Source organism: Magallana gigas, chromosome 9 (genome assembly GCF_963853765.1).
Source record: "Magallana gigas chromosome 9, xbMagGiga1.1, whole genome shotgun sequence".
NCBI lineage: Eukaryota > Metazoa > Mollusca > Bivalvia > Ostreida > Ostreidae > Magallana > Magallana gigas.
This window is the reverse complement of record NC_088861.1, coordinates 5,611,142-5,627,846: the sequence shown is the minus strand read 5'-3', so window position 1 is coordinate 5,627,846 and position 16,705 is coordinate 5,611,142. Positions and strand designations below refer to the sequence as shown.

Sequence of the window (16,705 nt, the reverse complement as noted above, 5' to 3'; positions counted from 1 at the left end):
CTCTGCTTTTCATATAACAAAATTTAATGTCATTTGTAAAAAAAAACACCCGTATTATGTATGAGCTATAAAAATTTTCAGTTTTGTTAAAAAAAAAAGTGTCTCTTTATAATGTAATTACCGTTGTGATAGAGATATATGAACCTTAAAAAGTTCTAATTCGTTCATAATCACAATGCAAAAAAAGAAACAAATATCTATTTGAAACGTATTTATTTTAAGATACATTTTAAAGATGAGTAATCATCGTAAAGTGATTGGTACATGTACAATAAAGACTGATTTTAAAACTAACTAAAGTATACCGATCTCTTTTTCAGACCGATTGTCAAGGCCTATTTCAACAACTCAGTACCCTGCATTTGTTGCCTTTTTTGCATATATGTCGACTGATTACAGTGTCTTAAATGCTCATCGGCCTATTGTTTTTGACAAGACAGTAACTAATTTTGGAAGCGCCTATCACACATCCTCCGGTAATTTTGTTGCACCAAGGTCTGGAATTTACGTGTTCACCTGGACAATCCGACTGAATACGGACTCGGTTCACACAACTGAATTAGTGGTACAAAATGAAGTCGTTAATTCGGTGTACTTTAGTCCACAAAACCATGTAGATGGCAGTGTTAGTAGCACCGTTGTTGTGTATATGAATGCAAATGACGATGCCCTTATAAGAACCGGTCCAATTTACCATAATGGTATCATAAGAAGCGATGTGAATGGCAAATCATCATTTGGCGGGTGGATTATAAATCTGTAAAACAACAAATAAAATCTTGTTCTGACATCATTTTTAGAATGTTTGTTACTTAAAGCTGACATTAATTCGCGAATATTACTCCTTTCTGTTCAATCCAACTTCCGCCATAAGTGTGTTCGATTTCGATTGTTACGCAAATGGCAGTATGCCGCAACAAGTTTATACGCAAAGTAAGGCAACCAATTCTGTGCATGTAAGATATTTAAAAAATAATAATCTTTCTTAATAAAATTAACAATTTTATCTTTCTTTACGTTTTTTTTTCTTTAGTGTAGCTTCTTCATTTCATATTTCAAAATAATATTTACAAGATATGACTAGTATTTCAAGAAGTTCGAATAACCAGCATCGGTTCTAAATTAACAAACCGTAACATTTTATATACTTGTATAACTCGGATATATACAAGTCCCTCAGACGTGGCACTTGAAGCACAATCTAAAAACTTTTTAGCAATCAATTACCTCTATGAATTAGTGTCGTTTTAAAAGGACCTTTCAAGTTAATACGAAACATGAAACTTCTAACAATGATAATGAATTTTTCCATTTAATTTGAGAGTTTAATAATTGACCTCGTAAAATTTCAATGCCAGCGTAATAAGGATAATATAAGTAATTTTACACAATAAATGTTTTCATATTGGGTTTTCATCATTCATTGTTATTTAATTGTAATTCTGAATAAGAGATGTGTAGAGTTATAAAGATTGATAGAAGAAATTTAGATGGGATATCTAAAAAAGTGCTTTATTATTTATTTCTGCTAAGCTGCACTGTCCTTTTTTAATTTATTTTCTTTCCAATGAAATACTTTATCATTGATATTTGAACAATATGTTGACAATAAATTTTAAAATATTGCTGAAATATTCAAGGATATCTAATCTAAAAATAGGTTAGCCACCTTGTGTTTCAAAAATGAAAAAGGTACTACAATCATTGTTTGACAATAAACAAAATATGATTATTGATTTTCTTTAGTGGGTTTTTCTTTTTTAGTAAACTTTATTTATAGATTCGAATTATTTTCAAATGCAATTTTAAAATGCTACTTCCTGATGAACTGTAGCTCCAAGGGAAAGGACTATGTACGGTTTTATGCATTTTTTGCCCCACAAATTAAAGTTTTATAAAGTGCTTTAAAAATAAGATAGTTAGAATCATATTGAAAATAAGGGTGCAAAAGGTTATCACTTCAGTGACGTCATAATGTAGAAATGTCGTCATGAAGATTGCCTAATTTGGATAATTTGGATAATTTTGTAGCGAAATATGGGGGGTTTCTGATGGTTTTCGGACTGGGAAACATCGAGCACAGGCTTGCTCAAGTACGATTTTTTTAGTATAAAGTGTATAATTATCGGAAGTGTATAATTATCGTTAAAATCGTACTTGAGCAGACCTGCGCTCTATACTTCCTAATGAAAATATAAAGCAAAAATATTTTCATTTGTTTACAAATTTGCAGGAATTAGGTCATTTAGTTGACGTCATAGATAAATAGCAAATGAGCAATGATGACTAAAATCAAGATTAAAGTGATAGGCGTCCACTGTACAATGATTGATAAAGATTTGATTTTTATACGACACTATTTTAAAAAATTTGGTTAAACTTGGGGGCAGATATTTGACCATACTGCACATAGTCCTATACGCTGACGGACTTTGGTGCTACAGTTCCATCCATACAAAAAGTGTATATTTATTGCACACAGTTTTGGACTTATCAAACTTACATGTGTATTTAGAAATATATTCTTTAACAATTTCCATTCTAAAAATTCCTGAAATATATTACTACTGATTCACCAATTAGTCCTGAAAGGTAAATGAGATAGAAATAAAGCATACAGTTATATACGATCAGCTAGTGCAACCTGGGAAAATAAATAGGCACGTTGTTTTGGAATAATAACACACCTACCATTCCTTCCCGACATGTTGATGTCATTCTCATTTATAAATTATTAGATTGATTATGTTTTCCTTTAAAAGTATTTATTATAATCTATAGCAAGAATGTGTTTTTTTGCATCACAAACAGTTGTTGTTCTGAAATTGTGGGAGTATGAAATCGAATTGTGCCGGACTTAAAGTGGTACACTTGTGATAAACCTAAAGATTGTAATAAATCAATTTTTCTGAGAGTTGTATAATTTTTCTATGTAATAAAACTTGTAAGTATTCAAATTATAAAAATTAAGACCTAACAATGTTGTCCACATCATCCCAAACTTATAATTGTTAGTAAAATGATAAAATTTGACTTTTGACTTCTAGAATTAAACAGTAAAATGCTTTCCTTTGTGAATAATGCGGGATATGAAGTTGGTGACATTGCAGAAAATAGCGAATATCTACATGTATGTTAGAAAAGCAGTCCACAGATGTTAAGTATGTGTATAATTATAGGTACTAAAAATGTTTAACGGTCAATTTAGCCATTTTTCATTGGAAAAATAATCGAAAAAAATTGTTTACAAAACTAATTTTTTTTAAAAGGGTACCGCGTTATTTTGCCTCTTATTAAGACTCGTCCCTGACGGATAAGCTTGTAAAATACTGTTGACATTCGCTAAAAACAAAGAAAATAATTTTTTTAAATGATTTAACAAATCAAGAATAAGCTGTAGTAAATCTTATTTTACTAATCTTTGAGACATTTGTTATGTTTACAGTGACGTGTAATATGCGGGTTAAAAACATTTTTCGGGTGAGGAAACAAACAGTTCCCTCTCTAACATGCTTGATGTGTTTGCTTGTTTGTATTCCCATACATAGAATTGAATAATACTTTCTTTGAATAGCTCTTTTTTTTTAAATGAAAACCCTGCTAGTGTAAATAGATGAGAGTCTGTAACTATTTGTTTAATAATTGGTTTGTATTTTCTATATTTTGTTACTTAAATACACAGAAATATGGTAACCTAAGTAAATTTTATTATAAATTAATGTAAGAATTAAATTTAAATAATTTAAAAACATTTTGTCCCAGCTCGTTTTTTCAAAACCGTTAAAACAATGAGGTGTATAATTATTAAGGTTTAAATATATAAATTATGATAAAGGTGAACATTGATATAATTTGTAGAAGGCTTCATCAAAATGTAATTTTGACTTTAAATATTACTATGAAAATTGATGAACATAACGTAGAAACAACAGTGAAGACAATAACAACATTTCAAATATATTCTATAAAAGAAACACAAGTTACTTTTTATTTAATGATTGATGACTTACTAGTAATTGCACAAATAACATTAAAATGTAAGCTTTCAACGTTGAAAGTACATACAACTTTTAACTTTTTGTTTTGAATAAAAGTATGAATTTAATCTGATTTTAAGAAAAAAAAATAGAAATAAACGTTTATTAAGAATCATACTCTGTGTATTTGAGAAATTTGGTTCAAAAAATAGTTTTCTTCTTACTATCTTCGGACAGAAATATTATCACTATATGGGTTAATTGATTATCTTATAATAAATAGAGTCTTATTGGTCTGGCATCATATCTTTGTTCTTCAGGCTACGTCTAGTAGCTCTTATCAATCGAATAAACAGGTGCAAAGTTGTGTACAAATTCTTGACCGACAGGTCTCGCGTTATTTATCCAATTATTATCTTTCGGAGAGGAAGACAATGGATTCGCTAATAACGATTTTAACATTTACCCGCATGTTTTTCATTTTCAATTTATTTAGCCATTTTTCCGCTGAGGATATAAATGGCAATCCTGAATGGAAATTGGCGTTTCAGAAAATTCAAGAGCTGCAGAAAACTCAAGACGAGCGAATTTCTCTATTAGAAAAGCGACCACTAGAATCAGAAGTGACCGAATTAAAAAATACCGTGAAAAATCAAGGTGATGAGATCGCCCAGTTGAAGGCGAGGATCCGAGAGTTCGAGACTATGTTTAGCACTTCTTACGAAGATAAACCGGAGGAAGATGTACCATTATCTGAAGCAAATGAAGAAATATCTGTGTCTTTCAATAAACCCGTCGTTAGAAAAGGTATTTTAATTGCTATTTCCATTTCGTTTAACGAATCATTTAGTTTGCGAAAGTGAAAATGGAAATCTAAAGGTCCTTACCATTGTCAAAAATGATAATAATTTAGTTTTGTACTGAATCTTTTGAAAATAAATTAACTGGATTTCATTTATGAACTATTAAATGGGAACATATCACATATTGAAGCTTACTACGCGAGTGCAAGAATCATTTAGAAAAACGCATGTAGTATCATCATGATGCTTTAAGTATGATGCTATTTTGATTCATTCTAGGTCGACTGCTTCATATTCAGCCTACAACGGTGCCGGTTGACATGGTCGCTTTTTACGCGTATCTATATTCTGACGCGCCTGCGTCTGTTGCTCACCACATTATTTTGTTTGACACAGTTATAACAAACGTAGGGAATGCGTACCATCCTCACATGGGAACATTTATTGCACCTAGGTCTGGCCTCTATGTGTTTACTTGGACGATAAGGCTGTATGGAAACGCGTATTTCACGACGGAGTTGGTGGTTAACAACGTTGTTGTTAACTGGATTTTTTTGGGAACTCACAATAATATAGACGGCAGTGTTACCGGAACTGCAGTTGTACACGTAAATCAGGGCGACGATGCCCTGATCAGAACGGGACAGTCTCATCACAGTGGTTCCATTATCAGCAATAATGATGGCAAATCGTCGTTTGCTGGCTGGATTTTAGTGTAAATCCTAATGAAATTGTGGATTTATAAATTGGTTTGAAAGATTTAGCAGGTTTTTTTTTTCTAAACAATAGTTGTTTATCTTTTAAATAGTTTGCATATCAAGAATAAGTCTGTTGTAGTATAGTTTAAATGTATAACATCATGCTTGTCAGTGCCATTGTAAAATTGTAGTTTTCTATATATTTTGTTTTAAACCAGGCTCATGTTTAGGAATTTGGAAAAAAGCTAGCATCGAGAATAAGAAAAAAAAGTGCCCCCAAAAAGCAGACATTCGGTCGATTACTGTAATACAGTAAAACTCAATTAAAAACTGACACAGATCTGCTACCACTTGTCAGATAACGATGTCGACTTGTCAGATGATTATGTCGAATCTTGTCAATTCTTGTCTATTTTGAATTGTCAGCAAATAATCATATTGACTAGATCAATATTTTGTTGTCAAAGTGTTTAGTACCACTAACTGCCATGACAACTTGTCATCATATTGTTTGAGAAGTCAACAAGTTAACATAATTATCTGACAAGTCGACATAAGGATCTGACAAGTTAACATGATTATCTGACGGAAAAAACAAAATGGTTACTAGTTTGAAAAAAAAGCTTTCCAAATATTGATGTCGACCCTTTTGCCTAAAGAATAAGTGTCATTTTACAAAAATGAGCACTCTACATGAAGAAAAGTGACCCCTGCAGAAGTATGACCCCCTTATAAATTAAAGTTTTTCAGTATAATTTTTTATTATTTGTGAAATAGTCTTTACATTATTGTAATTTTTACTGTAGTTTACAGAAAGTAACAAAAATTATAATTCATATTCAAATAAACTTAAAGTGAAAGAAGGAGTATATCTTAGAAAATGAAATTCCTTCCATTATAACAAGATACTGACTTATTGTATCGTGGTATTGTTGTCATCTTGAAGAGTTACATTTTCATATATATATTGCATTATAACACGTGACAACAGATTTAAATTACTTTGAGATACGAGACACTATAAAACAATTCTGTTTATTGGCAATAAATAAGTAGACGCGATATTGTTCATGAATTATACTTACACTCAGTCTGACGATTTTCCCCTACTACAAACTACTGGTAATGCAAGTGCATCACCCTGAATTATTGATGAAACCAAAATTATGAAAAGTTTACTCCAATTTTAGTCATTATAACCATGCTGAAGTTAGCAGCCACTTACAGCAGCCATTCAATAAGGAAAATCATCGAAGTACTGAGAGTACTCGAACAGAAAATATATTTTACTTTATCATCGGCATACTTTTATTAACATCAAGATGGTTAAGAGGCAGTCTACCATAGAACCATGCAAATGGCTATCAATGGAAGTATATCGAAATTTCAAGAGACTTGGCACAGATATTCATGATAACCTAACTTGATTATAATGAGAATGATTTTTATTACATTACATCAGTAACTATGGAAACGGATGGCACTTGGGTTTTCCCCTTGTTCTATTTATAGAACTTTTGAAAAATTAGACAGCATACAATTCTTTTTAGTTTACTGGAAATATTACACACTGCAATTGAATGAAACCCGTTTCTTCACATTGTGAAAACCCATAGGTATTCTGAATAATAAGGAATTTAAATTTCTAAACACAATACACAAAGATATGTGGGCCTTAACTTCATGAAAATACTGAAATTTTACCAAAATTGACCTATTTGCACTAAAACTGGCATAACTGCCCAAGAAACGCATCAATTAATATAATATTTTGTCAGCTTATATGGTCTTTATTTGTCTTTAATCTGGTTGAGGGAATTTGGTTGCAAATGAAATTCAGTGGAAATTTTGGGGGGTGGGTGGATTTGGGAGGGGGTTGGGGTGGACATGGTGCACTTTTATCTAGGGTAAGAAAAATGCTATTACATAATTATTTAGATTTTCCTTGCCAAATAAAACAAGTAGTAATGGAGAATTAAGTAGTCTTAAAAATTAAACACACAGAATAACTATGAATTGCCCTCAGGCGGGGGGGGGGGGGCGGCTGCAATTGAAAGGAAACTTGGACCATTAAGTTTGTCACCTAACAGCGACGCCCAGTGGGTTAGAGGGTGTACTACGAATCTGTAAGTCATGAGTTTGACTCCCGCTCTGGGTTTTTACAATTTTTACCTCTCCAAATATTTTTAAAAGCTCTTTTTTGGTTAAATATTGTAAAATTTGAAAATTTTAAACCGGTGAAAGTATTTCAATCACAATGTACATTAATCCATATTAAAATCGAATTATGTCCCACAGCACCTCAATTTATATAAGCATCCGCTTTGACATAAAACTGTTAAAATACAATAACAATGGATTTCATGTTACATGTATTCAAATTTAAATGAATGTACATATCAAACATTTTTTTTATCATATACATTTGTATTTTTGAGCAGAGTTTACAACATAAGTATATTGTTAAGATGATATCTGAGAAGAACACAGCAAATAACAATCTTTAACTTAATAAATAACCTGTTTAATATTCATGGATTATTTGTTACAGTTATAAACTTCAAAATGTACATATAACCACCTGATATGAAAAAAAAATCCTGAAAAGCCTACATGTAACACTCATTTATAAGAAATACTTGTAATGAGCCTTTGCTTCAAATGGAGCAAAAAGCAAAGACCAAATTATTGCAGTTATTTTCATGAAATATGAAAAGCCATTGTTTACAAAGCTATGAAATAAAATATGCAATACAACCAAATTTCAACCTACAATGAATACATCGGAAAGAGAATTTTAATTTCAGAAAAAAAGATACAAAATCAGTGAATTGAAATATTCATTATTCAGTTACATACGAAAAAAAGACAGAGATGTGCAATTAATTTAAATTTAGAAAGTTATCATCATCAATTAATACATGTATCCCTATTAGCCAAATAACATCATCAATAATACATGTAGTGCTATTAATCAAGTAAAACCATCAATTTATACATGTAGCAATAGTGGACAACTATTATCAATTAATACATGTATCACTTTTGGCCAAATAACAACATCAATTCATACATGTAGTGCTATTAGTCAAATAAAATCATTAATTTATACATGTAGCCGTATAAGACATCTATTTTCAATTCATACATTCAACACTGTTAGACAAATACATGTATTACCATCAATTTATACATGTAGCACTAATAACCAAACACCAACAATTCACACATGTAGCACTTATCTTTTAGTCAAATAAAATCATAAATTCATACATGTAGTGCTATTGAACAACCTTTATCATCATTCATACATGTTGCACTAATAGCTAAATAACATCATCGATTCATACATGTAGCACTAATAACCAAACAACATCAATTCATACATGAATCACTATTTGCCAAATAACATCATCAATTTAAACATGTAGCAATTTAAGACAACAATGATCATTAATTCATGTATGTACATGTTTCACTATTGGCCAAATAACATCATTAATTCATGTAGCGCTGTTAGCCAAATACATGTAACCTCATCAATTCATACATGTGGTGCTACTAGTCAAAGAACATCATCAATTCAAACGTATAGCACAATTAGCTAGCCAGGTAACACCATCAATTCACACTAGTGCTATAAGTCAACTTTTATCATCAAGTCATTCATAAAGTTTACATCCTCAATTGATACACGTAGCGCTATTGGCCAAATAACAATCAATTCATACCTGTAGCGCTATTAGTACAAAAACATTATCAATTCATATATGTGTAGTGCTAATAGAGGACTAACATCATCATTCGTACATGAAATGCTATTATAGAACAGACAACATCAATTCATATATTAATTATGTAATGTTTTTAGCAAACTTACATCATCAATTCCTTCTTGTAGCACTATTAGACAAATAAAATTATCAATTCATACATGTAGCACTATTAAATAACTAACATCATTACTTCATACATGTAGAGCTACTAGCCAACATTCATACATGTAGCACTTTTGGCCAAATAACATCATCAATTCATACAAGTGATGTTAGACAACTCTTATCATCAAATCATTAATGAAGTGCTATTATCTAGCTTACATCCTCAATTGATACATGTTTGTCTATTAATGGCCTAAAATAATCAATTTATACCTGTAGCGCTATTAGAAGACTTATGTCATCAACTCATACACATGTAGTGCTATTAGAGGACTAACATTATATAAATAGTGCCTGTTTGGGAGGGTAACAGTTGAAATTGACACCCCAAGGACACCATTGTCAACCGACGCGAAGCGGAGGTTGACAATGGTTTTCGAGTAGTATTTAACATGAAAATATAATAATATGAATCATCTTTGGACTGATCAGACCCCACAGTTTTCTGAGATGACAGAAGATCAAAATCTGAAAATAAATATATACCGGTATATTCATTAAAATATATGTATTCAAAGTATTAGACTAAACTCAGCTGTTGGATACACACATATATGTACCACTATAATACACATGTAAAGCATTGACAGCTTTAATAACAACTATATGACATTTCAGAAAAAATTATGCATTGTAAAATTTACATATGATAATCATTTCAAGTGGCAGCCAATCTTTGGATGACCTCGATCCCTAAGATGATCACAGTGACTTTTATCTACATTTAGCATTGTCCTTGTGCCTGAATCACATTTAAACTCATTGAACTGTAAAACTGAAATTCAACCATACAGTTCAAGAAACATATATACCACCCATGCGGCAATAATGAAAAGGGTCAAAAAATTCATATTTGGAATATCTATGATAATCTATGATAATAATGCCAAGTATGCGTCATTAATCATCTTGTACATCATGTAATATTTTTTCACTGTTATACCTCTTGGGTTAGAAAAAGATATATCAGCGTCCATTGCTTCAGAATCTGTAGTTCTCTCTAATAAACAGCATATTTCTACAAAAGAGTACATTTAATGTATATCTAATATACCGGTAATGTATATGTAGTCTATATATTAACAAAAATATAGCCAAATCTTATTTCTGATTTTCATACACAATATCTAATGTACATATACAAGTATCAATTGGATATCCCAAATGTTGATTAGTTGAACTCTCAATAGACATATTGTAAAATAACTACCGGTAAATATAAAGTGTAGATGATTAAAGATTTTTAACCATTAAAAGACACTGTTATTATCAGTTAATCTAATGTTGTCCAGCTAAATAAGTTTTTAGCATGAATACAAACTATAATGCTATCTTAATGGGACAAATACATTAACCATTTGAAATTCCCTTTGATTTTTAAGACATTTTTATGTATAAACCTGTTTTTCTCTTAAATACTTAAATGAAAGATCCAGGCCTGGCATGCCCCCCCCCCCCTAAATATCTTTGGACAACATTTGTTCTTACATGTAGTACTCCTCAACTCCTTTGTATTTATATTTTCTGTTTCATATGTAATGTACAACAAAGTTTTATGAGTTGAATACATCATAATAATTCAGTCAATCAATTGTGTAAAAAACACACCTTTCAACTCCTCCTTCAGATCTGTATTAATCTTGACACAGTTTTCTCTCAATGCGTTTTCTGCAAACACCTATTAATGGTAAAATTCCAAACATCTGATCATTCTGATGTGTCCATTATGCATTAATTTCCCCGTAAACGTTGGTTCATTTAACAGAGTTTTTGTTCATAATCAAAACAATAATTTATCAGTGACAACAGGTAAGGAAATTGAGATCAAGCATGGGTTTATAAAAGCACTAATTCATTCCTTGAATAATAAAAATAGGTTTTCAAATTTGTATGAGTATTTCAAGAAGTAAATTTTAAGTTTAGAACACTATACCACTATAAAAACTGAACTGTATATCTTTTCCATAGATATCTAATCAAATTGGGAGGGGGGCAGTTTTAATCTGATCTGCTGATATTGATGTGCATTTATTTTATGCATACATACATGTAGTTTGTCCTAGCAATATTTACTGGTACACATAAGAGTACTGTTATATAAATATTTTTGGTTTGTTAAGAATTATGTCATTGGGTAAAGGCAATTTTTTCTTACCAGAACCAGTTGGAAAATGTGTGCTCAGCTTCATCAATATCTCTCGGCTTTGAATGAATGTAATTTCACTCGCGATTATGCCAGATTGAGATTGTTTATGTAGTGAATGACAGCATGTTCTCCTTTTCCTTTTCCACTGAATTCCATATTCCTGCCTGTGTTTAGCACATGTACGCCCGCTGAAAATTGACAGCCTCAACCCATGCACACCAGCACGATGATTCTGGTATTTGTACAAAATTTGACTCAGAGGTACATTTAAAAAATCTCGTGTGCTGAAGTGTTTTTCTTACAATTCTAAAGTATATTATCTGCTTTCTCTTTACAATTTTCACCAAAACTACATTTCAAACCATCCATTTTGTTGACATCTGGCTTTCTCCAATCATTCTTCTTTATCTTCTTTACACGAGAGTTCCACAAAGGGAGATAATTTAATTTGTAAAAATCCCGAATTTAAACACCGGAATATAAGCTTAATATTTATTTGCAACCAAATTCCCATTCAAATATATTTTTTTATGGATAATTCTATTGTTTGAACCAAGAAACTCTAAATTTAAAACGTTTCTTGAGGTTTTATATCCTACTAAGAGAAGTAGTGTGTTTTGGACATTACCTATTTTATTATAATATTTGATCATCTAGCTTAAAATCAACGAATGAATTAAAAAATATGTGTGCACCAAATCAAAGGTATTTGTATCAGATGTTATGTGAATCTGACTCCATGTATGATTAAACTCTATTTAATACTTAAATGACTCTATGAAATTAGCCTTATTCATGCATGAAATTTATTATGAATAATGAGCTAAAAATAGAAATGGTCTTATCTGGGGGATTTCAGTGGTGCAGATAAATTTAACCATGAAAATTTGATAAAATAGACAATATACTTTAGATATATCCAGATAAACTATGAAAATTAATCTACACCCTTCATTATAAAATTTTGATTTTGCATGGTTCTATCGTAGACTGCCTCTTAATACATTAATAGTTTGTGGGAGCATTGACAACTTTGGAGGCAGTAAAGATCGTGTGATCAAGATCGAGGGAGATATAAACCCCTCGGCATTACCCGGTGGTACCCGTACAGCCCAAATTTGGGACCAGGAAATAATAGCCCTATAGGTCTCCTGCACTGCCCTGTAATTTGGTTGATGTACACTATAAAGAAAAAGGAGATATCGGCCAACCATTCACCCCCAATATCGTTGTGAAGAGTTAAAAAAGTTTTAGTGAGCTAAATGGACACATTTATATATCATAATGATAGAAGCCCTCAGACCCTTGTTATTAATGTTAAGAAAATTCCTCTTCTTAACGCGTGTGTTTTTAAGTTCGTGTGATCAAAATCAAGGGGGATATAAACCTTCAAAATGAAGCCTTAACCCCTTAACAACGCTTTTAGAAATAATCATATATAATATTCAATCAGTGTTTATTATCGATTTAAGATTTACTATAGTCAGGCACTCTTCACACATTTGCTCTAAAAACTATATTCATGGTCACAAATACAACATTACAACAAATGTTTAGAATATCGATGTATATTTATTACACGTCCATTTTCGTAGAAGAAAACAAACTTAACGTAAAATGTTTTTAAGGTGTAATATACCTCCGCTATTAATTTTACCATAGATATATATATATATATATATATATAAAGCACTAAAAATGGCTAACGACACGAACAATTGAAATTGTCAAATTTTCGGGACAACCCGTCCCTTCTTCAGGACCAAAAAATAAATTACATAAGTAAAAAACAAAGAAAACAAAATCTAAAGCTACTACTAAACTACTTAAGAAACTATGAAAAAGAACAGCTACATTATACACATCATTTGATCACATTCTTAAAGGTGTTGATACTGTCGCCGATCGCTATAAAGTAATCAATCGACTGCCAACTTCACGCCTGATTAAGTTAATTAGCTAATTAAAATTGACGTCCGAGTTAATAAATGAAAATTTGAACCCCCGTTGTTAACTCGTACGGCACTTATGATATAGACTCGAATTTTTGATTAAAAAGAGATAAAATTAAATGAAAATAAATAAATAAAATTAAGAAAAAAATGATTTACAAATAAAAGGTAGTAAAGAAACTAATAAATGAAAGAGGCGCAGTTGACAGATTAGATAAAATTACTATGTGGGTTTCAGGTGATATATGGCTATGAGACGTTCATTTTAGTGAAGTCCATTTGTTTGTTCATGCCATCAGGTCTGAATGATTTGAGTCTGTGCATCCAGAACTTTTCCTTGCTTTTCCTCTCCGCGTCTGTCCAATTAGGATTATGGTCAATAACCAATACTGTCATGTCTTCCCATTTGTGGCCACTTGTATTAAAATGTTCTCCGACGGGCTCCTTGACTTTTTTGGTCTTTATGGTAGAGCGGTGGTTGTTGATCCTTCTGCGGAGGTCACCTGTTTCACCGACGTATTGCTTAGAGCAGACTTTGCAACTGATGAGATAGATGCAGTTGTCTGTGCGGCAAGAAGTGTTGCCAAATATCTTGTACGTGCGACCCGTGGTGGGGCTTTTAAAACTGTCCGCGTTGGTGCTGTGTTTGCACAAAAGGCACCTGACATCGGAACATGTTTTAAAACCGCCATTTGGCAACGGGTTGTCTAATCTTGCCCTCACTACCATATCCTTTAAGTTCCTCGGGCGTTTAAACGCAGCCATTGGTGGATCCTTGAAAAGATCAGCCATTCTTTCGTTAGTGTAAAGAATGGGCAGATTATTTCTAAGGATGCTGTTGAGGTTCTTAAGGGCGGGGTGATATGTAGTGACAAGTGGAACCCTGCTTTTGTCTGTTTTCTCTTTGTATTGTAAAAGGGTTTTCCTGTCTTTTGTAATCATCTCATCAATTGCAGATTGAACTGTGTGGGCTTTATAGCCTCGATTACACAGATGGGATTTCAATATTCTGCTCTGTTCTTCAAAGATTTCATTAGAAGAACAGATTCGTCTGATTCGGGTTGTTAATCCTTTAGGAATTCCTCTAAAAGTATGGGGAGGATGGCAACTCGAAGGCTTGAGGTAGAGGTGAGAATCAGTGGGTTTGGTATGGAGACTGAATTTTATTTCACCATCTTCCAAGGTGGATGTAGTATCCAAAAATACATTTTTGGAACTAGATATGTCCACTGTGAATTTAATCGAATTGTGGAAGGAGTTGGCAAAGGTGATGAAGTCATTTAGGCAGTCTCGGTTTTCGACCCATTTCATCTCAATATCATCAATGAACCGCAACCAGCTCAAAGGTTTGAAAGGAGCTCTGAGAAGCAGGCTGCGTTCAAATCTTCCCATAAATATATTGGCGTAAGTTGGAGCCATTTTGGTGCCCATAGCTGTACCACTTATTTGTATGTAATGTTCGCCATTGAACATGAAATTGTTCAGCTTGAGAACATGTTCAAGGAGCTTGAGTAGAGATTCGGTTGACGGCTGCTGAATCGCTCTACTGTCCCATACCTCCCTGCAGGCCTCAATACCTTCATCGTGAGGAATATTCGTGTACAAGGACGTGACGTCCATTGTAACGAGAAGAGTATGGTCTGGCAAGCCAGAGGAAGGTGTTTTATTCAGGTAATGTGTAGTGTCCTTGAGGTATGATGGCAAATCTTCTACATGTGGACGGAGATGTAAATCTATAAATTCAGATATTTTATCCGTGGGGTGTCCGATGGCACTAACTATAGGGCGCCCAGGCATTCCTTCCTTGTGGATTTTTGGAAGCAGATAAAATTGACCCGGTCTACAGTTGGTTGGGCGAAGCGTTTCATAAACATTAACACCAATCTCATCATTTTCATACATTTTGTCCAGGGTGTCAGTGATGAGAGCTGAAAACTCTTCAGTGGGATCAGAGTCCAGTTTCTTGTAGAAACGATCGTCTGTTAGTTGTCTGTTGGCTTCAGCTAAATACGCTTGTTTGTCTAGGACAACCACTGTGGATCCTTTGTCTGCTTTCTTTATGACTATGTCGTCCCTGTTTTTCAATCTTTGTAGAGCAGATCTTTCTTCTTTCGTCAGATTGTCAGGGACGATTTTTTGGTAGGTGAGGAGCTTCTCAATGTCTGACTCAACAGCATCAATGTAAGACTCAAGTGCTCCGCATTTGCCCGGTGGCGGTTCCCAAGTACTTTTGGGTCGGTACAACTTATGTTCTTCTAAGTTGTGCAAGGGCGGAGGAGGTTCGTCTGTGTGATCATTGCTGGAGTCCTTGCGCGAGAAGTGTTCCTTTAGTCTTAGCTTTCGGAAAAATGCTCTGGTGTCCTCTCTAACCTTTTTGTCATCGACCTCATGCGGTGTTGGACAGAAATTGAGACCTTTAGATAGTAGTGATGCCTCAACGTCTGTGAGAGGAACCTTAGATGTATTCAGAACTGGGCAGGTGTTGGTATCGACCAAGGACTCGTCTTCACTTGTTTGCTTTTTGCGCTTGAAGCGTCTAGAGCGCCGTTTTTTTGGCAGAAGGACGAGATGACAACATATTAGACCTGGTTCTGTTTGTTGCTGGAACACCATCCCGAAGGAACTTTCTTTTTGGGGTATTATTGAGGTCATTAGATAGGGTAGTATTGATTGTTGTAATAATTCTTTTTGCTTCAACAAAATCTGCATGGGAAGTGGATTTATTAAGAGAATACTCCAGTGAAACTACATCTTTCTCAAGTTGTCGAAGTCTGTGGTTATCCCACGACAGACAGAGAGACATTTATTCTTTGGAGCATCTTCTTAATATGAAGTCCCAGCGTTTTCGGCTCTTAAACAAAACAACACCTTTAAACTTCTGAAAAAACAAAATAAGAAATGTATCAAAACCAAACACAGAATATCAAATTTAGAAACATATATCAACTGTGACATTATACCAAAAGGCTTCCAGATAAATGTCACTCCCAACATAGGGTTAGTTTCTAAAAACTTCCAAAAACGCTGGGACTTCATATTAAGAAGATGCTCCAAAGAATTAATGTCTCTCTGTCTGTCGTGGGATAACCACAGACTTCGACAACTTGAGAAAGATGTAGTTTCACTGGAGTATTCTCTTAATAAATCCACTTCCCATGCAGATTTTGTTGAAGCAAAAAGAATTATTA

At 32.9% G+C, this 16,705-nt stretch overlaps 1 protein-coding gene and 1 long non-coding RNA gene across 2 annotated transcripts; both read right to left on the bottom strand.

Annotated features, from left to right (window-relative positions):
- Positions 1–9,832: 9,832 nt before the first annotated feature.
- Positions 9,833–12,565, bottom strand: LOC117692242 (uncharacterized). The gene is made up of 4 exons (XR_010709579.1): positions 11,575–12,565; positions 11,028–11,097; positions 10,363–10,437; positions 9,833–9,887 (listed from the first exon to the last, which is right to left on the bottom strand). It is a non-coding gene; the product is annotated as an uncharacterized lncRNA (long non-coding RNA).
- Positions 12,566–13,766: 1,201 nt separating this feature from the next.
- On the bottom strand, positions 13,767–16,130 carry LOC117693129 (uncharacterized). Its single transcript, XM_034483314.2, has one exon. The coding sequence runs from the start codon at positions 16,128–16,130 to the stop codon at positions 13,767–13,769; it is 2,364 nt and encodes a 787-aa protein (XP_034339205.2).
- Positions 16,131–16,705: the final 575 nt, after the last annotated feature.

Bases quoted from the DNA above. Each gene is read 5' to 3' on its own strand.
- LOC117693129 (XM_034483314.2), bottom strand. From the start codon at position 16,130: ATGGTGTTCCAGCAACAAACAGAACCAGGTCTAATATGTTGTCATCTC.